The sequence below is a fragment of the Salvelinus alpinus genome, chromosome 13 (genome assembly GCF_045679555.1).
Source record: "Salvelinus alpinus chromosome 13, SLU_Salpinus.1, whole genome shotgun sequence".
Lineage (NCBI taxonomy): Eukaryota > Metazoa > Chordata > Actinopteri > Salmoniformes > Salmonidae > Salvelinus > Salvelinus alpinus.
The window spans coordinates 33,957,793-33,981,919 of record NC_092098.1 but is presented as its reverse complement, the minus strand read 5'-3'; the positions used below and the strand labels follow the sequence as shown (position 1 = coordinate 33,981,919).

The 24,127-nt window shown below is 44.0% G+C and overlaps 1 protein-coding gene across 1 annotated transcript in view; it reads left to right on the top strand.

Moving 5' to 3' along the window:
* The window catches only part of LOC139537579 (protein turtle homolog B-like), a 222,736-nt gene that overhangs the window by 175,952 nt on the left and 22,657 nt on the right, over positions 1–24,127 (top strand). Inside the window, exons 15-18 of the mRNA XM_071339056.1 lie at positions 4,662–4,746; positions 7,218–7,382; positions 7,532–7,577; positions 16,176–16,262. Of these exons, the coding sequence (XP_071195157.1) occupies positions 4,662–4,746; positions 7,218–7,382; positions 7,532–7,577; positions 16,176–16,262 (383 nt within the window). The remainder of the gene's footprint in view (positions 1–4,661; positions 4,747–7,217; positions 7,383–7,531; positions 7,578–16,175; positions 16,263–24,127) is intronic.

Genomic DNA, 24,127 nt, shown 5'->3' with positions numbered 1-24,127 from the left:
GAGTCTATACATACCTTAAGAAATTAAAGGCTGACATTGTGTTTTTACAAGAAACACATCTCACAGCCAGTGAACACAAGAAATTGAAGAGGGAATGGGTAGGACAAGTTTTTGCGTCCTCTTTTAACTCCAAAGCAAGAGGAACTGCAATTTTGATAAGTAGACACATCCCCTTCTGCGTCAACAACACCATCTCTGATCCCTCTGGCAGGTTTGTTTTGGTGCAGGGGCATATGTTTTCAGAGTCTTGGACCCTATTGAATATCTATGCTCCTAACTTCGATGACCATATGTTTATTCAGAATGTCTTCCTTCAGGTTGCTCAAGCACCACCAGGATGGTTACTGGTTGGAGGAGATTTTAATTTTTGTTTAGATACAGTTCTTGATAGGTCCTCTGATAAACCCTCACTTCTTACCAAAGCCGGCAAACTCACCATGTCATTCATGAAAGATCTCAATTTACTAGACATCTGGAGACAGTTGCACCCACAGGATAGGGACTACTCTTTTTATTCACACCCACATAAGACACACACACGCATAGATAACTTTTTAATATCGACACAACTGTTTCATAGAGTGTTAGATGTTGAGTATCTCCCCAGATTGCTTAGTGACCATTCTCCCCTGGTATTATCAATCTCCATTCCTACCAAGGTAAATGGAGCATATAGATGGAGACTAAATTCTACACTCCTAAAGCAACCTGAATTTTGTGCATTCATCAAAGAGCAGATCAATATTTTCACTTTGACAAACAAACCCTCCGCTCCTGACAGTTTCATTCTTTGGGACACATTGAAGGCCTATCTGAGGGGACAGATCATTTCCTATACTAAAGGGCTGAAGAGAAAACACGGTGCGGAACTGAGTGCCCTTGAATCTGAAATCTCAGAGCTAGAGAAAACCTACCAAAGAGGCCCGACTAAAGATCTATACAGGCTTTTGGTAAATAAAAAACTGAAATATAATATTCTGAACACATATCAAGCTGAGAGGGCCATCACTAAATCAAAACAGCGTTATTACGAGCTTGGAGAGAAAGCTCACAAAGTATTGGCATGGCAACTGAAAGCAGAGGAAAGTAAGAGGACAATTAATGCTATAGAAACTCTTACTAATGAGATATCTTTCGACCCTACTGAAATTAATAATACTTTTAAGAAATACTATGAAGACCTCTACACTTCCCAATCAAGCGATGATCTATCAGAGATCGACTCCTTTCTCTCCTCTCTCAACCTCCCATGCCTGTCAGGGGAAGACAGCGAGCGCCTGAGTGAACACTTCTCAGTTCCTGAATTGTTGGAGGCCATTAAATCCTTACCTTCTAATAAATCTCCTGGGGAGGATGGCTTCCCTCCAGAGTTCTATAAAGAATTTAGGGAGCTGTTGGTCCCCTACCTTATGGAGGTACTTAAAAAAGCCAGGGAAGACAACTACTTTCCAGAGTCTTTCTCTCAAGCAGTGATTACTGTAATCCACAAGAAAGGGAAAAATCCACTAAAGTGCGCCTCATATAGACCAATCTCTCTCCTTAACACAGATTGTAAGCTGGTCACCAAGATGCTATCTAAGAGACTGGAGTCATGTCTTCCCCTGTTGGTCAACCCAGATCAGACTGGCTTCATAATTAATAGATTGTCCTCCAATAATCTCAGAAGGTTCTTTGATATAATTCACCTTGCTAACAAAAACAAAATACCTAGTGTCGCAGTCTCCCTCGATGCTGAAAAGGCCTTTGATAGGGTTGAATGGCCATACCTCTTTCGCGTCTTGGAAAAGTTTGGTTTAGGCACCGTGTTTGTAAATTTGATAAAATCACTCTACAAATCTCCTAAAGCTAGGATTGCTACCAACGGGATTACTTCCTCCTCTTTCCCTCTCTATAGGGGGAACAGACAAGGTTGCCCAATTAGCCCCCACCTCTTTGCCCTCGCCATCGAACCGTTGGCTGAGGCTATTAGAACGTGCCCTGACATACATGGCTTTGAGGTGGGCCCCCATACCCATAAATTATCACTCTTTGCGGACGACCTTATCTTATTTCTAACAAACCCAGAACACTCCCTCTCTCACTTGCAGATCCTGCTACAGTGTTATAGTTCTTTCTCTGGATATAAGGTCAATTTAGATAAAAGCGAAATCTTACCGTTGTCTGTCTTTGACCATCATACCATCAAGCACAAGTTTCCTTTTAGATGGTCGCCTATGGGCTTCACATATTTGGGCATAATGGTGGATGGTAACCTGAACAACCTCTATAAACTCAATCTGGCCAGTTTGTTACAAAAGGTGGAGGGTGACCTTTGTAAATGGATGGACTTACCTCTCACTCTACTGGGTAGAATCAATGTAATTAAAATGAATGTCCTGCCCAGATTTCTATATCTGTTTCAATCTCTCCCTATCCCTGTCCCCGCAGCATTCTTTTCCTCTCTCGACAAGATGACCAGACGGTTTATCTGGCACGGCAAAACCCCTAGGGTTGGCCTGGATAAACTGACCCTGGATTACAGTCAAGGAGGCTTAAACCTCCCCAATTTTAGAATGTACTACTGGGCAGCACAGTCGAGGTTTCTGGCTCAGAGGTTTGATAAGGGTCCCTCTCCCTCATGGTTGAACATTGAAAAGCTTGAGGTAAACGATGACACTGGGGCAGAATTGTTTTACAAATGGGACAGAAAATCTATTAAAACCATCACAGACAACCCTTTAATCATACATTCTGTCCTGACATGGTGCAAACTGCAAGAGCTGTTCGGACGAGGGGGATTCCTTTCCCCTAAAACCCCTTTATGGAACAATAGATTGATTCCTATGTTTTTCCAGAATAGTAACTTTAGACCATGGTCTGATAAGGGGATCACTCTTCTGGAACATTGTTACGAGGAGGGAGTTCTTATGTCTTTTGATCAGCTGAAACAGAAATACCACTTGCCTAACAGGGACTTCTTTAGCTACCTACAACTACGAAACTTTATTAGGGTGTCTCTCAAGGGACAATGGAACCTACCTAAGATGTCACCTATTGAACAACTCTGCCACGCAGACCAACCACTGTTCAAGACCATTTCCCGTGTTTACGATGCTCTTATGTCAGGACTAACACTGACCGGGCTAGATAAACCCCGACTTAGATGGGAAAAAGATCTGGGTATTGATCTTGATGAGGGTCTATGGAGTGACCTATGCAGGAATGGTGTCACATCCACACTGAACTCCAGATACAGACTGATCCAGTTTAATTTCCTCCATCAGCTCTATATCACGCCATCTAGACTGCACAAGTTCAACACTGATATCTCCTCCCTATGTTTTAGATGTGGCTCAGATGAAGGAACATTCCTCCATTCCACTTGGCAGTGTTCAAAACTACACGGTTTCTGGCAGGGGGTATGCGATACCATATCCTCAATTCATGGGGTTGCATTCCCTTTAGACCCGGAGGTCTGTCTACTGGGCAACTTTACTAACACCAATCTTAGGCAAAGCCATACTATAAAGCTAACAGAAATATTGCTAGCGATTGCCAAGAAATGTATTGCCTTGAAATGGAAATTGGATTCCCCCCTGCCAGTTGCAATGTGGCTATCAGAAGTTAATAGTTGTATCCCACTGGAGAAAATCACTTACCGCTTGAGGAATAAGTTAAATACATTTTACAGAATTTGGCAACCTTTTATTGACTATATGGAGAATCTCCCCCCACATCACATTGAATGAATCTCTATATTATCCTTATATAATGTTTCACACGTAATGTATAATATGTAACCTACGGCAGGTGACCATATGATCCAATGTCTCATTATAATCTTTTTTTATTGTATGTTTGTTTGTATATATATTTATAATTTGTTTGATTTTTACTTTTTGTTACGCTCATCTGTTACTGTCACTTTGTCCTATTGTTGTCTAATATCTTTTCACGTTTGTCTTGAATGTTGTTAATTGGAAAATGCAAAAATAAAATATTCAAAAAAAAGAAATGTATTTTTCCACCTATGTTGAAAAAAATCTATATTCCTTTGTTGTATGTCGGATTGCGCTCCTGGCGTGAAATGTTTATTATTTTCTTGTCTCATTCAGCCATCAGTCACAGGGTGCATCCCAAATGGCACCCTATTTATTTTATAGTGCACTACTTTTGACCACGGCGCAAGTAGGATACTAAATACCATATCAGCACTATAAATGGAATAGGGTGCCATTTGGGACGCGGATACATTCAATGCAGGTACTTTATTCTAGCATGACTCCCAACACCCACTCACACGTCTCTATCACTCATTACACCTATACTGTAGCACATTCCTGCAGCTCGCTTTTTACTCAAGCTATTGAGGTAATTGGACCACGAGGGACTGTCTATTTGTTGCTCTGCCTTTTTACTTCTTCGCTAACATACTGTTAGTGATGCGAAACATTTTCATGCCCACTTTGACAGGTAGATTTCCTTGTGGATTTCCTCCTAAAACGAACAAACTGGTTTATTTTTTGTAAACAATAGTTTTTATTGACTCTAAGAAGAATGGGACAGACTACAACATGAATGACAGAGTTCAACATTAAACAGATGTTTCACTAACACACACACAAATACAGTGTTTCCTCTGCCCCTGTCTTACTCTCATCTCCCTGGTGTGTGTGACTTAGGAGGCGTGGTATGAGTTCCGGGTCATAGCAGTCATGGAGGAACTGGTCAGCGAGCCCAGTAACACAGTAGGAGTGTCCAGTACAGGTGAGTGAACAACACAAAACATGTCTAGGATTTGAGAGACAGAGGCATGGGGCAAGTGGTAGACTAAAATTGAGATATGGCAGATATTAACTGAAAACATGACAAAACAAAGCAAATGGGGAAATAATTGTAGGGATTCATCCTGTTAAAAAACACTGTAATGTAATTTGGTGGAGTGGTAATTTAATGACCCATTTAAATCCCACAAAACTGTATAAAATGATCATACAAAATATACACTACCGGTAAAAGGTTTTTGAACACCTACTCATTCAAGTGTTTTTCTTTATTTTTACTTTTTTCTACATTGTAGAATAATAATGAAGACATCAAAACTATGAAATAACACATATGGAATCATGTTGTAAACAAGAATGTGTTAAACAAATCAAAATATATTTTATATTTGAGATTCTTCAAATAGCCACCCTTTGCCTTGATGACAGCTTTGCACACTCTTGGCATTCTCTCAAACCAGCTTCACCTGAAAGCATTCCAGGTGAAGCTCATTGAGAGAATGCCAAGAGTGTGCAAAGCTGTCATCAAGGCAAAGGGTGGCTATTTGAAGAATCTCAAATATAAAATATATTTTGATTTGTTTAACACTTGTTTGGTTACAACATGATTCCATATGTGTTATTTCATCGTTTTTACGTCTTCACTAATATTCTACAATGTAGAAAATAGTAAAAATAAAGAAAAACCCTTGAATGAGTTGGTGTTCTAAAACTTTTGACTGGTGGTGTATATTGTAAGAGATCCAGAGGGATTGCCAATTCTTAAGTGTCAAACGTGACAATGACCATAGGAGTTAGCAAGACAGCACTAACACATCTGGGACCAGGCACGAATACTTCCTGGAACAGCCTGAAAAGTATGACATCACAAAACCCCTGTTCATATTCCTCCTATGGACATTTCACATAAGATGTCCATCTTCAGTGCTGTCAGGTTGAAATACTCTCTACCCTGTGATGTTGTTCTGGTGTGGAGGTCACAGGGAATATATTGTCACAGAAATTGTGACTGTGAGCAACTGTGAAAGCATCGCCAGAGCTGCAAACAATTCTGTGGTGGAATAGTTGTAATCAAAAGGAGAGACTTTTAAGATTTCTTCAAAACAATCAAACTTTACTATTTAATTAGTGCAGTAATGGAGCTGGTCGGTAATCACCCCTGGAGGTGATCACTGAGAACTCAATGAGCTGGTTTGAGCCACAGCATTTTATAGCAAAGTCCATCCTCCTTCAGTCTACATGACACGCAACAGATGTACTGTATGGAATGGGTCTCAAGGTTAAGATTTGTATGAAATATACTTATAATTCACAGCAGACAGTATCTGCTCTAAAAACATGAGAACTCATTGTGTAGAGACCAGTGTCTGTCCTCCCAACTCCATCCTGGAGTCATCTCTCCCTGGTACCTTATAGAACAGAAACATTAACTCATGCTCTGGAATGCGGTATCACTCAAAGACATCGTAAATCTTCCAGAGGCCCATCCTCAGTAGAACACATACAAATGAGCATTCTAATAACCCCTTATTCTGTTGCATAAAACAACCATTTGATGCAATTACAGCATTATAACATAATCTTGTAATTTACACCATAATTCACAAGAGTTTACTTCCTAAACTTGGAAGTACTTTGCTGCCCCCTCCTGATAAAATACTTGTACTACATTTTTTTTAACAGTATTTGATCACAGTCTTGCTGAATGTTGATATTTCAAATTCTCCCCAAGATAAAATGAGGAGGGCGAGAACTAATTCACTATCCAGTCATCTAGACAGTCTGTGGTCATGAAAGGATAGTAGATGAGGAAAGGAGTTTCCTAATCCATTTCCACTAAGTGTCTATCGATTCAGGACAATAAATGATGAGTCGCTGAATCAGGTGAATTGGACGGCCAGTTGGTGTGGTGATTGGCAGGAGCCAGCTAGACACATACACACAGACACACACACACACGGACATGAACACACACACAGTTGGTGTGGTGACTGATAGAGGCCTGCAGATGTCAGATGTCAGGCCCTCCCATACGTAGTAATCAGTTACATTCTCCTTAAAGTCCAAGCCTAGTACAAAGGCTATGTAGAGTTACTCAAGTCATTTAAACAATGTAATACACTTTTCTTGCTCACAAGATTGCATGTTTAATGGCTAGACTGGAAAGATTTGGTTTCTAATATACCAATATGCTTAGTTTACTATACCAATATAAAGCGAATATACTTATTATTGTGGGTGGATATCGGTCACAGTATTGTTTTGGGTCAAAAACCTGTCCAAGCCTATAGCCTCCAGGCAGACAAGTCATGTCATGTCTCGCTCTCAAACTCTCACTCTCTCTCCCTCTCTCCCCCTTCACCTATCCTACACCCCCCCAAAACACTCTTTCTCCCCTCCCGCCCCTCTCTCTCTCTCTTTCTCTCTTTCACACACCCCCCTATTCTCCCCCAGACTTCTTCCCACCCCCGGAAATGGTGGATGAGGGGGGGCTGGCGCGGCCGGTGGTGGCTGGCATCGTGGCTACCATCTGTTTCCTGGCAGCTGCTGTCCTCTTTAGCACACTGGCAGCCTGCTTCGTCAACAAGCAGCGCCGACGAAAGCTCAAGAGGAGGAGAGGTGAGACACATAGAGACACACAAGGATTTACAGACAGACACACATACACATGATTTGACAGCTGATATAGCAATATAGAGCTCTCTTGACATTTCTTTGAATTGACATCAAATTAAACATTGAATTAATCCCCCCCACCTCTTTTTCAGACCCCCCTCTCTCGATAACACACTGCAGAAAAAGTGTGGAAACTCCGTAAGTAACCCTAAGCCAACAACGCTTTTCTCTTTTTCTTACTTCGTTGCAAATTATGCAAATCAAGGGCAGGGTGCACTGCATCACAACTCAAGGATTCTAGCAGACACGCCCATCAAATAGAGAAAGCTTATTGGCAGGACCACCAATTACTGGCCAGCGATTGGCCAGATATTGACGGACAGGGGGCGGTCACTGTGTAGCTAGCCATTACCCGTAGTTCATCTCAGCAAAGCCCATACTTGCTTTTTAACGGTCATATTTGGAACGATACTTGTCGCGTACAGTAAATGCTCAATATGATATTGAAAAAATACAACTCATATTTTATAAACATTTACCAAATTCAAATCATGTTGTCGATAATTCCCAACAAATTGCGGCCTAGAGAAAACACTTTCAGCTACATGTTTTCCTTCATGTAATCTTAATGGACTAGTAGAGCTGAGCTTGTACACAAGCTTGTCTTTTGTCACGGCCCAGAACGTTCAATTCATCGTTGTTGACCTTGTTTTCCTAATAACAGTGGGACTGAACGATCAATACCTCTTGGTCACAGAGAGGTTGTCATGGCCGTGTTCACAAACATTGGTGTCTAATCTAGCAACCAAGTCTTTGTGTGTGTGTTCCCTATATGGTGCATTACGTTTGACCAGAGCCATATGGGGTGCTGGTAAAAAAAAAGTAGTGCACTATAAAGGGAATAGGGTATAATTTGATATAATTTGAGACGCAACCCAAGTATTTTAGTATCAAAAGAAAACAATCCTACATAGAGACATCAATCAAAAATCCCTGACATTAAAGGCAGAACGTTTGATAATTATTTGAGGGCGGTGCTTCAGAGGTATGACAAACTGTTGGATTGGAGAAATGGCTCTCCCTCAGATCTTTCCAAGGGCCTCATTTGGCTACTGTGGCCTCATTAAAATAGCATCTTAATTGCCACATAGATTCTCTCTTTCTCAAACTCATTCCTTCTGTGGGCTTTGAGGACTGAACAAGCATATGTTGTTGAGCTGCATTCCATGGAAGTATTTTTTGATCCACTCACTTACAGAGCATGTTTTGTTGAACTCCTGGTGTAGTGGTACTAACATTGCAACAGGACGTACAACCAACATTTTAGGAGAAGAGAATGTGTTATGTCTGTAAAGTTGTGGTGTTTTAAATGTTAGGTAAGAGGTAAAAAAAAAAAAAAAAGTAACAGGTAAGTATCCGATTTGTCACTGTAGCCTGTTATTTTTTCAAAAGCTGCCACTTGATTGTGATTCATGTCTTTAGCCCTCGTCTTGGGACTCCATTTGACCCTTTTAACACTAAAGTGTCGACCCGAACCGTACTGTGCTGGTTTGGATGTTTTCCTTCCACATTGTCCTATCCTGCAAACTTCCAGCAACTATGGTGGGTATGTAACCAGGCCAGCCAAGTACAGCTCGGCTTGTCATGGCCCGGCTCAGTAATAGTGTGAAAAGGGCAATAGGTTATATAGTCCAAAGTAAACTTTTTTTCTCCCGTGATAACTCAACCTTAACCTTACGTAGCAGGCGGAAAAAAACGCCTGAGCAATGTTCCCACACCCATTTTTCACGGGAAACGGAGGATAGGTTGAAAATACTGTATCCCTTAAAAACGAATTTTAGCTCTTTTCTGGCAACCGTGCATAGGCTAATCCAACCTAGATGGTGTGCAATTATAAATCACACCACTAGGACACACACAAGCGCTAACATGCTATTGCTAACCCATATTCTCAGTTCATGGATGAAAGATGAAGTCAGGTGAAAGCTGTGATCAGAGACCAGCTTCAGATACTGAAAGGAGATCAATCCCTCTCTCTGTGTTAGTATTGGTGTAGATTGAAATTGCTGATCTTGGGTCGCTGATGTTGGGTTAGTTTTGCTTTTCCAAACCAATGGTTAAAATCAAATCAAATTTTGTCGGTCACATACACATGATTAGCAGATGTTATGCGAGTGTAGCGAAATGCTTGTGCTTACGGTTAAGGTTAGAAATTGGGGAGGGAAGCTGATCCTAGATCTCTAACTAGGGAAACTTCACCCCAGAACGTAAGTATTCAGCCTGGACTATGTTCTGTTCTGTCCCCTATGCCTATCTCCTCTACGCTCACTATGTGTATGACTATAGGTTAGCAGAGGATCTGGCTGAAAGGCTGCGGTTGAAAAGTGGCTCACTAGCAAAGTACGGCTGGTACATGCGAGTTTCCAGAATCCCCTGACTTGTTCTTATTTGTCATTATTCCTCTTTCCTACCCTGACAACAATGTTCTTTGATCCTTGTCGAGAATACTTTTTTGGCGCTGGCAAGAACTGAAGTTTAACATGGTAAAAAACATGCATGCTGTGAATTATGTTTCCTAGCTGTCTTTTTTCATTTGGATCCTGGGGCCTCCCTCATGCTTCTTCACACCATCCTGGCCCCTGGCTTTACTACCCATGCTTCTGTGCAGTGGCGTGTCCAGAACATTTTGAATGGGGCGGCCAAGGTGGGGCACCGACACAGTTTAGGTGGGCCATAACATTTTGAAACTTAATCAATGCTAGATGGATTTTTTCAATATAATTATGATTGTTCCACACATTAAATGCTTCAGCTTACACTACCGGTCAAAAGTTTTAGAACACCTACTCATTTAAGGGTTTTTCTTTATTTTAACTTTTTTCTACATTGTAGAATAATACTGAATACATCAAAACTATGAAATAGCACATATGGAATCATGTAGTAACCAAAAAAAGTGTTAAACAAATAAAAATATATTTTATATTTGAAATTCTTCAAATAGTCACCCTTTGACTTGATGACAGCTTTGCACACACTTGGCATTCTCTCAACCAGCTTCACCTGGAATGCTTTTCCAACATTCTTGAAGGAGTTCCCACATATGCAGAGCACTTGTTGGCTGCTTTTCCTTCACTCTGCGGTCCAACTCATCCCAAACCATCTCAATTTGGTTGAGGTTGGGGGATTGTGGAGGCCAGGTCATCTGATGCAGCACTCCATCACTCTCCTTCTTGGTCAAATAGCCCTTACACAGCCTGGAGGTGTGTTGGGTCATTGTCCTGTTGAAAAACAAATGATAGTCCCACTAAGTCCAAACCAGATGGGATGGTGTATCGCTGCAGAATGATGTGGTAGCCATGCTGGTTAAATGTGCCTTGAATTCGACATAAATCACAGACGGTACACCAGAAAAGCAACCCCCCCCCCCGCTTCTCACAAAGACACTGCAGACCAAAGGTCAAATTTAATGTCGATTGCTCGTGTTTCTTGGCCCAAGCAAGTCTCTTATTATTATTGGTGTCCTTTAGTAGTGGTTTCTTTGCAGCAATTCGATCATGAAGGCCTGATTCACACAGTCTCCTCTGAACAGTTGATGTTGAGATGTGTCGGTTACTTGAACTCTGTGAAGCATTTATTTGGACTGCAATTTCTGAGGCTGGTAACTCTAATGAACTTATCCCCTGCAGCAGTGGTAACTCTGGATCTTCCTGTCCTGTGGCGGTCCTCATGAGATCTAGTTTCATCATAGCGCTTGATGGTTTTTGCAACTGCACTTGAAGAAACTTTCAAAGTTCAAAGTTCAATGTAATGATGGACTGTCATTTCTCTTTGGTTATTTGAGCTGTTCTTGCCATAATATGGACTTGGTCTTTAACCAAATAGGGCTATCATCTGTATACCCCCCCTACCTTGTCACAACACAACTGATTGGCTCAAACTCATTAAGAATGAAAATAAATTCCACAAATGAACTTTTAACAAGGCACACCTGTTAATTGAAATGAATTCCAATTGACTGCCTCATGAAGCTGGTTGAGAGAATGCCAAGAGTGTGCAAAGCTGTCATCAAGGGAAAGGGTGGCTATTTGAAGAATTTCAAATATAAAATATATTTTGATTTGTTTAACACTTTTTTGGTTACTACATGATTCCATATTTGTTATTTCATAGTTTTGATGTTGTCACACCCTGACCGTAGATTGCTTTGTATGTTGTGCCATTCAGAGTGCAAATTATACCGCAGGGCAAAAAAAAAAATGGGGGTGGGGGGCGTGGCACCCTGGGCCACAGGCACTAGCTTTACTCTGCTCAGCAGTTTACCATGGTACACTGAAACACTTTATTAATGTTATCATGGCAAGTTGACACATTTTCCAAACTCTGAAATCACACTTGAAAAGAACAACTGACCAAACTGCTCACTGAGCCTAATGAGATAAATGATCGTGTTCTTCAATTCATTAATTTAATGAACCAGTCTTTTGCGTGTCTTCTCCCCCCAGTTCTAATAACTGCCCCCTTTGATGACTTTTGGATATGGCTTAATGGTTTACACACCATGTCAAGCAGAAATCTCTTGCATTGTACATATGATCCTATTATTTGTGTAATATGCAGTACTCATCATCAACATTGCATACTTTCCATCCACTTGTCATTGAAGAAAAAGTGAAGGAGTTTGCCTTGGCTGTGGTTATGCACTTGCACATTATCTTCCAAATCTCTCTAATCACTGTACATATTATAAGGCTTGAACATAGTCACAGAAGAAAGAGAACAGAAATTCAAAACAAAGTTTAATGTATTGTTGTCAATTGGGTATTTATGGACAATCCATTTTTTTTGGAGGGCAAGCTGTCATTATTGGCGTCTGTAAATGTTGGCACGAGCCAATTGCACTCCAGTTCACTAAGTCACTTTAGAGCAATAGAACAATTAAAGATATATATATATACACAGTGCATTCGGAAAGTATTCAGACCTCTTGACTTTTTCCACATTTTGTTACATAATTTTTTTTTTTCCCCCTCATCAATCTACACACAATACCCCATAATGACAAAGCAAAAACACGTTTTTAGAAAGTTTTGCAAATGTATAAAAAAATGAAAATATAACATTTACATAGGTATTTAGACCCTTTACTCAGTACTTTGTTGAAGCACCTTTGGAAGCGATTACAGCCTCAAGTCTTCTAAGGGTATCATGCTACAAGCTAGGCACAACTCGATTTGGGGAGTTTCTCCCATTCTTCTTTGCAGATCCTCTAAGCTCTGTCAGGTTGCATGGGGAGTGTCGCTGCACAGCTATTTTCAGGTCTTTCCAGCAATGTTCGATTGGCTTCTAGTCCGGGCTCTGTCTGGGCCACACAAGGACCTTCAGAGACTTGTCCCGAAGCCACTCCTGCTTTGCCTTGGCTGTGTGTTTAGGGTCGTTGTCCTGTTGGAAGGTGAACCTTTGCCCCAGTCTGCGGCCCTGAGTGCTCTGGAGCAGGTTTATATCAAGGATCTCTCTGTTCTTTGCTCCATTCATCTTTACCTTAAACCTGACTAGTCTATCAGTCCCTGCCGCTGAAAAATATCCCTACAGCATGATGCTGCCACCACCATGCTTCGCCGTTGGGATGGTTACAGCTTTCTTCCAGATGTGACGCTTGGCATTCAGGCCAAAGAGTTCAATCTTGGTTTCATCAGACCAGAGAATCTTGTTTCTCATGGTCTGAGAGTCCTTAAGGTGTGCCTTTTACTGAGGGGTGGCTTCTGTCTGGCCACTCTGCATAAAGGCCTGATTGGTGAAGTGCTGCAGAGATGGTTGTCATTCTGGAAGGTTCTCCCATCTCTGTCAGAGTGACATTCGGATTCTTGGTCACCTCCCTGACCAATGTCCTTTTCCCCCGATTGCTCAGTTTGGCAGACAATTCCTTCAACCTCATGGCTTGGTTTTTGCTCTGACATGCACTGTCAACTGTGGGACCTTATATAAACAGGTGTGTGCCTTTACGAATCATGTCCAGTCAATTGAATTTACCACAGGTGGCCTCCAATCAAGTTGTAGAAACATCTCAAGGATGATCAATGGAAAGAGGATGCATCTGAGCTCAATTTCGAGTCTCATAGCAAAGGGTCTGAATACTTATGTAAATAAGGTATTTCTGTTTTTCTTTATAAATTAGCAAAAATATCTAAAAACCTGTTTTTGGTTTGTCATTATGGGGTATTCTGTGTAGATTGATGAGGATTTAAAAAATATTTAATACATTTTAGAATAAGGCTGTAACATAACAAAATGTTTAAAAAGTCAAGTGGTCTGAATATTTTTCGAATGCACTGTATATATACAGTTGAAGTTGGAAGTTTACATACACTTAGGTTGGAGTCATTAAAACTAGTTTTTCAACCACTTCATACATTTCTTGTTAACAAACTATAGTTTCGGCAAGTCAGTTAGGACATCTACTTTGTGCATGACACAAGTAATTTTTCCAACAATTGTTTACAGACAGATTATTTCACTGTATCACAATTTCAGTGGGTCAGAAGTTTACATACACTAAGTTGACTGTGCCTTTAAACAGCTTGGACAATTCCAGAAAATTATGTCATGGCTTTAGAAGCTTCTGATAGGCTAATTGACATAATTGGAGTCAATTGGAGGTGTACCTGTGGATGCATTTCAAGGCCTACTTTCAAACTCAGTGCCTCTTTGCTTGACATCATGGGGAAATCAAAAGAAATCAGCCAAGACCTCAGAATTTTTTTTGTAGACCTCCACAGGTCTGGTTCATCATTGGGAGCAATTTTCAAACGCCTGAAGGTACCACATTCATCTGTACAAACAATAGTACACAAGTATAAACACCATGGGACCACGCAGCCGTCATACCGCTCAGGAAGGAGACGCGTTCTGTCTCCTAGAGATGATCGTACTTTGGTGCGAAAAGTGCAAATCAATCCCAGAACAACAGCAAAGGACCTTGTGAAGATGCTGGAGGAAACAGGTACAAAAGTATCTATATCCACAATAAAACGAGTCCTATATCGACATAACCTGAAATGCCGCTCAGCAAGGAAGAAGCCACTGCTCCAAAACTGACGTAAAAAAGCCAGACTACGGTTTGCAACTGCACATGTGGACAAAGATCGTACTTTTTGGAGAAATGTCCTCTGGTCTGATGAAACAAAAATAGAACTGTTTGGCCATAATGACCATCGTCATGTTTGGAGGAAAAAGTGGAAGGCTTGCAAGCCGAAGAACACCATCCCAACTGTGAAGCACGACGGTGGCAGCATCATGTTGTGGGGGTGCTTTGCTGCAGGAGGGACTTGTGCACTTGACAAAATAGATGGCATCATGAGGTAGGAAAATTATGTTGATATATTGAAGCAACATCTCAAGACATCAGTCAGGAAGTTAAAGCTTGGTCGCAAATGGGTCTTCCAAATGGACAATGACCCCAAGCATACTTCCAAAGTTGTGGCAAAATGGCTTAAGGACAACAAAGTCAAGGTATTGGAATGGCCATCACAAAGCCCTGACCTCAATCCCATAGAAAATGTGTGGGCAGAACTGAAAAAGCGTGTGCGAGCAAGGAGGCCTACAAACCTGACTCAGTTACACCAGCTCTGTCAGGAGGAATGGGCCAAAATTCACCCAACTTAAGGTGGGAAACTTGTGGAAGGCTACCCGAAACGTTTGACCCAAGTTAAACCATTTAAAGGCAATGCTACCAAATACTAATTGAGTTTATGTAAACTTCTGACACACTGGAAATGTGATGAAATAAATAAAAGCTGAAATAAATAATTCTCTCTACTATTATTCTGACATTTCACATTCTTAAAATAAAGTGGTGATCCTAACTGACCTAAGACGGCATTTTTACTAGGATTAAATGTCAGGAATTGTGAAAAACTGAGTTTAAATGTATTTGGCTAAGGTGTATGTAAACTTCCGACTTCAACTGAGTGTATATATATATATATATATATATATATATACTCCTTTACTTATTCTCCATCCCACCAATATGAACTATTAACTGCTAATAGGTTTAGGGTTGAAATTAAGGATGTTTGGAAATGTCTCCCAAAATACATAGGAACAAGGGTGTGTGTTGTGCTGCTACCAAAGCCAGACGGAGGGATACCCCCGTTCCCTCTGAAATGCATTACTTCCACAGTACTCAGTATGTAGTCCTAGCATGTGTGGGTGTCTAATGGTATGCTGAATGACTCATTGTGCATAATAAATGGATAGCTTGTCAGACGTGCATCGTACAAATATCTTCTTGTGTCTTTCGCTCCTTCCCTGTATTCTTTATTCCTCTCTGTTTCTAGCTCTTGCTTCTATCTCCTCTCCTCCCTTTTCTCTCTGTCTTGCCTCCCTTTTGCTTTCTGCTTGTTTCTCCGACTCAGCTTATCCCCATCTTTCTCCTTCCTCTTCCTTTTTTTGCCTCTTTTTCATCTAATTTTTTGCTTACCCCGTTTCTCTGACTGTATCTCTTTCTCCCCCTCTCTCTGTCTCCCTGTCTCTCCATCTTTTTATCCCTACCCAGCCTTTTATTTTAGATTCTCTCACACCCTCTGTCACTGACTCCGTTTCTCTGACCATCTCTTTCTCTCTCCCTCCCTCCTCTCTGTCTCTCCTCTATCATCCCTCACTCTCTTTCTCTCTCTCTTTCTTTGTTTGGACGTGGAACCTCTGGAGACTCATTGACAGCATTCCTCCTCCTCCTCCCTCTTCTCCCCTCTTTTTCTTCCTCCTCTCCCGTCTCTGTTGTATTTCCCACCGCAGGACTCCTCTTAGCCCATTGCCCGGCATAGAGCCCTACTGTGAGGGGCCAGACGCCAGCAGCTACCGGTCCCCGCCCTCCAGCCCTCAGTGAGTGTGGCTAACTGCACCTTGTTCAGCCCGCCCCTCAGTCAGTGTGCTGCTGGCTGGCTTGGCCGCATGCTTCATGTGCTGGGCACAGTCGCACGGTCACATGCCAGTTCAAGCAGTTGGGGCCCTAAACTCCCTCACGGTCCACTCACAGGAGATGCAGAATTATTGAATAGATACAGCTGTAAAAAGATACGCACTAAGCAACCTACCTGGAGTCATACTTGTTTTATGGTCCCCGGAGATGTCATAGTCTTAGATGTCCAGCAGAGGGTGACTTGCGCACTTTCTACCTGTTGGGTAGAAAGTGCCCTTTGAGAAAGCTGTTGAGCTGAATTTAAATACATCCGATTCAAGACGAAAGCCCTAGATCCCGATATCTCAGAAATTGTCCCAAAATGGGCCAAATAGCAATTTAGACCAGTACTATTAATGGTCTCCCCGAGGTGCGTGCAAACGTAGCGTGATAGCACCGCGAACTGAAAAGGATTTTCAGCGGTCAGACTGCTCCAAATTCAAATTGACATATAAGCCACGGTAAGTGGTGTAACAACAGTGAATTACACTGAGTGTACAAAACATTAAGAACACCTGCTCTCTTTGAATGCTGCTGTGTTTTTCAAGCGCAACAGTTTCCCGTGTGTCAAGAATGGTCCACCACCCAAAGGACATCCGGTCCACTTAAAACAACTGTGGGAAGCATTGGAGTCAACATGGGCCAGCATCCGTGTGGAACACTTTCGACACCTTGTTAAGTTCATGCCCCGATGAATTGAGGCTGTTCTGAGGGCAATAACACAATAACACAACATTGCACAGGAGGCCATTGTATTCAGTTTTCCCGAAATGGTACCAATTGCCCCCGATGCTGACCACCATGCTGGACATGTAAGATGAAACCACTCCAGTGTTCAGAATGGACAAAATGTTTACTCTCCTTTGAATCGACAGACGACTCTGTCCCATTGAGGATTTCCACTGGGCGCACATACCCAGTATTCTCTCCTCCCATCTCGTGGGTTTCATTGGTCGGGCTGCTGCTGCTGCTTCTCCTCACGTCCCACCCCCCAACTTCCCTCCTATGCCATACACTAAGAATATAACAGGAACATATCGCCACTTGTCATGAAGCTCACGGGCATAGCATCACATGCTCTGGCCTGACCTGTTTTAAACCTAGCACAGGTAGACCAATGGCGTTTTAAGTTTGGGATGGCTATACAAAGGGAACAGGTCTGGTGTACAACAACTGGAAAGCAATGGGTTTGGTTAATTGATTACATCAGGGAGACCATTGGAAAATGGAGTCTCTTTTGTTCTACTTCAAATGAGATTGATATTCAACAGAAGCTGACAGTTATTCAATAATTATGAATAATTTGCTTTTACTGCCCCATTATCTGTTACTTTGGGAGTTTGGGGAAATGTAACTTTCTTTCCCTATCAAAAGTGCAAATTACTCCCACAGAGTTATTTGAAGTCTGGGCTATCCGACTCCAAAAACACCCCAAGTAGTCTATAGTTTTGGGGAAGGTTAGGTTACCACATAATTCAAATAACTCTGTCGTAGTGACATATGTCAAGACCCACCCACACAGTTTACATATACAGTACCAGTCAACATTTTGGACACACCTACTCAGTCAAGGGTTTTTCTTTATTTTGACTATTTTCTACATTGTAGAATAATAGCGAAGACATCAAAACTATGTAGTATCATGTAGTAACCAAAAAAGTGTTAAACAAATCAAAATTGTATATGTGAGATTCTTCAAATAGCCACCCTTTGTCTTGATGATAGCTTTGCACACTCTTGGTATTCTCTCAACCAACTTCACCTGGAATCCTTTTCTATCAGTCTTGAAGGAGTTGAGCACATTTTGGCTACTTTTCCTTCACTGCGGCCCAACTCATCCCAAACCATCTCAATTGGTTTGAGGTCAGGTGATTGTGGAGGCCAGGTCATCTGATGCAGCTCTCCATCACTCTCCTTCTTGGTCAAATAACCTTTGCACAGCCTGAAGGTGTGTTGGGTCATTGTCCTGTTGAAAAACAAATGACAGTCCCACTAAGAGCAAACCAGATGGGATGGCGTATCGCTGCAGAATGCTGTGGTAGCCATGCTGGTTAAGTGTGCCTTGAATTCTAAATAAATCACAGACAGTGTCACCAGCAAAGCACCATCACACCTCCTCCTTCATGCTTCATGTTGGGAACCACACATGCAGAGATCATCCGTTCACCTACTCTGCGTCTCACAAAGACATGGCGGTTGGAACCAAAAATCTAAAATTTGGACTCGTCAGACTAAGGTACAGATTTCCACCGGTCTAATGTCCATTGTTCGTGTTTCTTGGCCCAAGCAAGTCTCTTCTTCTTATTGGTGGCCTTTAGTAGTAGTTTATTTGCAGAAATTTGACCATGAATGCCTGATTCACGCATTCTCCTCTGAACAGTTGATGTTGAGATGTGTCTGATACTTGAACTCTGTTGAAGCATTTATTTGGGCTGCAATTTCTGAGGCTGGTAACTCTAATGAACTTATCCTCTGCAGCAGAGGTAACTCTGCGTGGTGGTCCTCATGAGAACCAGTTTCATCATAGCGCTTGATGGTTTTTGAAGAATCTTTCAAAGTTGTTGAAATTTTCCGTATTGACTGACCTTCATGTCTTAAAATAATGATGTACTGTCATTTCTCTTTGCTCTTTTCTGTATACTACCCCTACCTTGTCACAACACAACTGATTGACTGAAACGCATTAAGAAGGAAAGAAATTCCATAAATTTACTTTTAACAAGTCACACCTGTTAATTGAAATGCATTCTGGGTGACTACCTCATGAATCTGTGTCACGCCCTGGCCTTAGTATTCTTTGTTTTCTTTATTATTTTAGTTAGGTCAGGGTGTGACATGGGAAGTTTGTGTGTTTTGTCTAGTTTAGGGTGTGTGTATTGTTTAGGGGGTTTTGTATAGTGTATGGGGTTGTGTTCAGGAGAGAGGTCTAGGAAAGTCTATGGTTGCCTGGTTTGGTTCTCAATCAGAGACAGCTGGTTATTGTTGTCTCTGATTGGGAGCCATATTTAAGGCAGCCATAGGCTTTAGGTGATTGTGGGTAATTGTCTGTTCTATGTTGCATGTGTGCACTTAGTTCGTTTTAGCTTCACGATCGTTTGTTGTTTTTGTTCGTTTGCAAGTGTTTTTTTTTTTCTTCATTAAAAGAAGATGGCTTTCTTACACGCTGCGCCTTGGTCCACTCATTCGTCTTATAACAATCGTGACAGAATTACCCACCAAACCCGGACCAAGCAGCGTGTTAAGCAGCAACAGGAGCAACCTACTAAGGATTTCTGGACATGGGAGGAGATACTGGATGGTAAGGGACCTTGGGCTCAGCCTGGAGAATATCGCCGCCCTCGTGAAGAGCTGGAGGCAGCTAAAGCCGAGAGGCGGCGGTATGAGGAGGCAGCAAGGAAACAGGAGCAAAGACAAGACTACACTACGTGGGAGGAGATCGACAGGTGGGCGATAGACCCAGGGAGAATGCCGGAGCCCGCCTGGGATTCTCTGGCGCAGTGCGAGGAGGGATACCGGCGAATGGAGGCAGCACGACGACGCGGTAGGAAGCCTGTGAGTCAGCCCCAAAAATGTCTTGGGGGGGGGCTAAAAGGGAGTGTGGCGAAGTCAGGTAGGAGACCTGCGCCTACTCCCTGTACTTACCGTGGAGAGCGAGAGTACGGGCAGACACCGTGTTACGCAGTAGAGCGCATGGTGTCTCCTGTACGTGTTCATAGCCCGGTGCGGGTTATTCCACCTCCCCGCACTGGCAGGGCTAGATTGGGCATTGAGCCAGGTGCCATGAAGCCGGCTCAACGCGTCTGGTCTCCAGTGCGTCTCCTCGGGCCGGCATACATGGCACCAGCCTTACGCATGGTGTCCCCGGTTCGCCTACATAGCCCGGTGCGGGTTATTCCACCTCCCCGCACTGGTCAGGCGACGGGGAGCATACAACCAGGTAAGGTTGGGCAGGCTCAGTGCTCAAGGGAGCCAGTACGCCTGCAGGGTCCGGTATTTCCGGCGCCACCTCCCCAGCCCAGTACCACCAGTGCCTACACCACGCACCAGGCTTCCTGTGCGTCTCCAGAGCCCTGTTCCTCCTCCACGCACTAGCCCTGTGGTGCGTGTCTCCAGCCCGGTACCACCAGTTCCGGCACTACGCACCAAGCTTCCTGTGCGTCTCCAGAGCCCTGTTCCTCCTCCACGCACTAGCCCTATGGTGCGTGTCTCCAGCCCATTACGACCAGTGCCTACACCACGCACCAAGCCTCCTGTGTGTCCCCAGAGTCCTGTGCGTCCTGTTGCTGCTCCCCGCACTAGCCCTGAGATGCGTGTTCCCAGCCCGGTACCACCAGTGCCGGCACCACGCACTAGGCCTAATGTGCGTCTCCAGGGTCCAGTATGCCCTGTTCCTTCTCCCCGCACTAGCCCTGAGATGCGTGTTCCCAGCCCGGTACCACCAGTTCCGGCACCACGCACCAGGCATACAGTGCGCCTCAGCCGGCCAGAGCTGTCCGTCTGCCAAGCACCGTCTGAGCTGCCCGTCTGCCAAGCACCGTCTGAGCTGCCCGTCTGCCAAGCACCGTCTGAGCCGCCCGTCTGCCAAGCACCGTCTGAGCCGCCCGTCTGCCAAGCACCGTCTGAGCCGCCCGTCTGCCAAGCACCGTCAGAGCCGCCCGTCTGTCCCGAGCCGTCAGAGCCGCCCGTCTGTCCCGAGCCGTCAGAGCCGCCCGTCTGTCCCGAGCCATCAGAGCCGCCCATCTGTCCCGAGCCGTCAGAGCCGCCCGTCTGTCCCGAGCCGTTAGAGCCGCCCGTCTGTCCCGAGCCGTCAGAGCCGCCCGTCTGTCCCGAGCCGTCAGAGCCGCCCGTCTGTCCCGAGCCGTCAGAGCCGCCCGTCTGTCCCGAGCCGTTAGAGCCGCCCGTCTGTCCCGAGCCGTCAGAGCCGCCCGTCTGTCCCGAGCCGTCAGAGCCGCCCGTCTGTCCCGAGCCGTCAGAGCCGCCCGTCTGTCCCGAGCCGTCAGAACCGCCCGTCTGTCCCGAGCCGCTAGAGCCGTCCGCCAGACAGGATCAGCCCGAGCCGTCCGCCAGACAGGATCAGCCCGAGCCGTCCGCCAGACAGGATCAGCCCGAGCCGTCCGCCAGACAGGATCAGCCCGAGCCGTCCGCCAGACAGGATCAGCCCGAGCCGTCCGCCAGCCATGAGCAGCCAGAGCCGCCCGCCAGCCATGAGCAGCCAGAGCCGCCCGCCAGCCATGAGCAGCCAGAGTCGCCCGCCAGCCATGAGCAGCCAGAGTCGCCCGCCAGCCATGAGCAGCCAGAGTCGCCCGCCAGCCATGAGCAGCCAGAGTCGCCCGCCAGCCATGAGCAGCCAGAGTCGCCCGCCAGCCATGAGCAGCCAGAGTCGCCCGCCAGCCATGAGCAGCCAGAGTCGCCCGCCAGCCATGAGCAGCCAGAGTCGCCCGCCAGCCATGAGCAGCCAGAGTCGCCCGCCAGCCATGAGCAGCCAGAGTCGCCCGCCAGCCATGAGCAGCCAGAGTCGCCCGCCAGCCATGAGCAGCCAGAGTCGCCCGCCAGCCATGAGCAGCCAGAGTCGCCCGCCAGCCATGAGCAGCCAGAGTCGCCCGCCAGCCATGAGCAGCCAGTCGCCCGCCAGCCATGAGCAGCCAGAGTCGCCCGCCAGCCATGAGCAGCCAGAGTCGCCCGCCAGCCATGAGCAGCCAGAGTCGCCCGCCAGCCATGAGCAGCCAGAGTCGCCCGCCAGCCATGAGCAGCCAGAGTCGCCCGCCAGCCATGAGCAGCCAGAGTCGCCCGCCAGCCATGAGCAGCCAGAGTCGCCCGCCAGCCATGAGCAGCCAGAGTCGCCCGCCAGCCAGGATCTACCAGAGCCGCCAAAGCGGGTATTGACAATGGTGGAGTGGGGGCCACGTCCCGCACCCGAGCCGCCGCCATAATAAGGCCCACCCCGGACCCTCCCCTTCAATGTCAGGTTGTGCGGTCGGAGTCCGCACCTTTGGGGGGAGGTACTGTCACGCCCTGGCCTTAGTATTCTTTGTTTTCTTTATTATTTTAGTTAGGTCAGGGTGTGACATGGGAAGTTTGTGTGTTTTGGCTAGTTTAGGGTGTGTGTATTGTTTAGGGGGTTTTGTATAGTGTATGGGGTTGTGTTCAGGAGAGAGGTCTAGGAAAGTCTATGGTTGCCTGGTTTGGTTCTCAATCAGAGACAGCTGGTTATTGTTGTCTCTGATTGGGAGCCATATTTAAGGCAGCCATAGGCTTTAGGTGATTGTGGGTAATTGTCTATGTTCTATGTTGCATGTGTGCACTTAGTTCGTTTTAGCTTCACGATCGTTTGTTGTTTTTGTTCGTTTGCAAGTGTTTGTTTTTTTCTTCATTAAAAGAAGATGGCTTTCTTACACGCTGCGCCTTGGTCCACTCATTCGTCTTATAACGATCGTGACAATCTGCGCAAGGCAAGGGTGGCTACTTTGAAGAATCTCAAATATAAAATATATTTTGATTTGTATAACACTTTTTAGGTTACGACATTATTCCATATGTGTTATTTCATAGTCTTGATTTCTTCACTATTATTCTACAATGTAGAAAATAGTAAAAATATAGAAAAACCCTTGAATGAGTAGGTGTGTCCTAACTTTTGACTGGGACTGTACATGCATGGGCAGCACTTTCAACTGGGAATGAAAGTTACAGATTGTGGTTTAAACATAGCAAATATGTTGCCATAAAAATGTCAACATCATTCAGTTCTTAATTTAACTGTGGGTTGAAAGTACCGGTAACAATTTACTTCAAGTGTGCAGGTGTAATCCATTATGCTGTTAGAATGCATCATAAGACTTGTCATAAGAATGTATGGCCCTCTTATTATTATCTTATAATTACTCTCATAATCATCCTTACTAAATAAGCCATTTTGAGTCACTTTTAAGAAAATGTCCTACATTTCCTACATAGATGGACATATTATAAGCGTATTATACAAAATAAAGGATCATACATGATTATAACAAGCATGCAGGCTTTCATCAAAGGCTTTCCAAAGTAAAATTAATTTTTACAGAATTCATTTTAGACTTTTGGAAATGTTAATGTGGCTGTCTGCAGGACGTACTCACACAATACATAGTTGTTCTATGTCAGTTTCAACATAAATATTTAATCTCATCAAATTTCACTGTGGTTTCTCACGAGTTTGTCCTATCTTTATACAAGCAAGTCTTTTCAATGTTCCTTTGTTGTCAATAACAATAGCACCTTTTTGCTAGAATGGACAGCATACTGTAGAAATCTCCCTCATGTTGCTATGTCACAAAAAGTCTTAGCTGAATATACCTTGTGTACTTCCAGATTGTTTGCAGCCGAGCAGCCCCTGAATCTCTTTGTGATGAACCTGCCCCTGCACACCTAAGCTTGACTTAACCCTGCCTAAACTAGAAACGCTTTCTTATTTTCTTTGTGAATTGATTTCATGTGATACGTAGTTAATTCAACACAATGTTATTTTCTCCTGGCAGTTACTCTTTTCTATGCTTTGCTATTTTCCTCTCAGCTATTCTGTTGGATTCCTTGAAAAGTCAAGAGTGTTTAGTGTTAAGTTTAGTCGAGTGAGTATGTGTAATGGTAAGCATACAGTGTTGGTGCCAAATGGTGCTCCTGTTACTGTATAAAGCACATGACACCGTATATACAGTACATACAGTAACATACTAGAAGTATAATGTTGTATTTGTGACCACCTGTAATTTTACAGCGTTGTAATCAAACCAGTGAATCTATATGACCAGGAGAA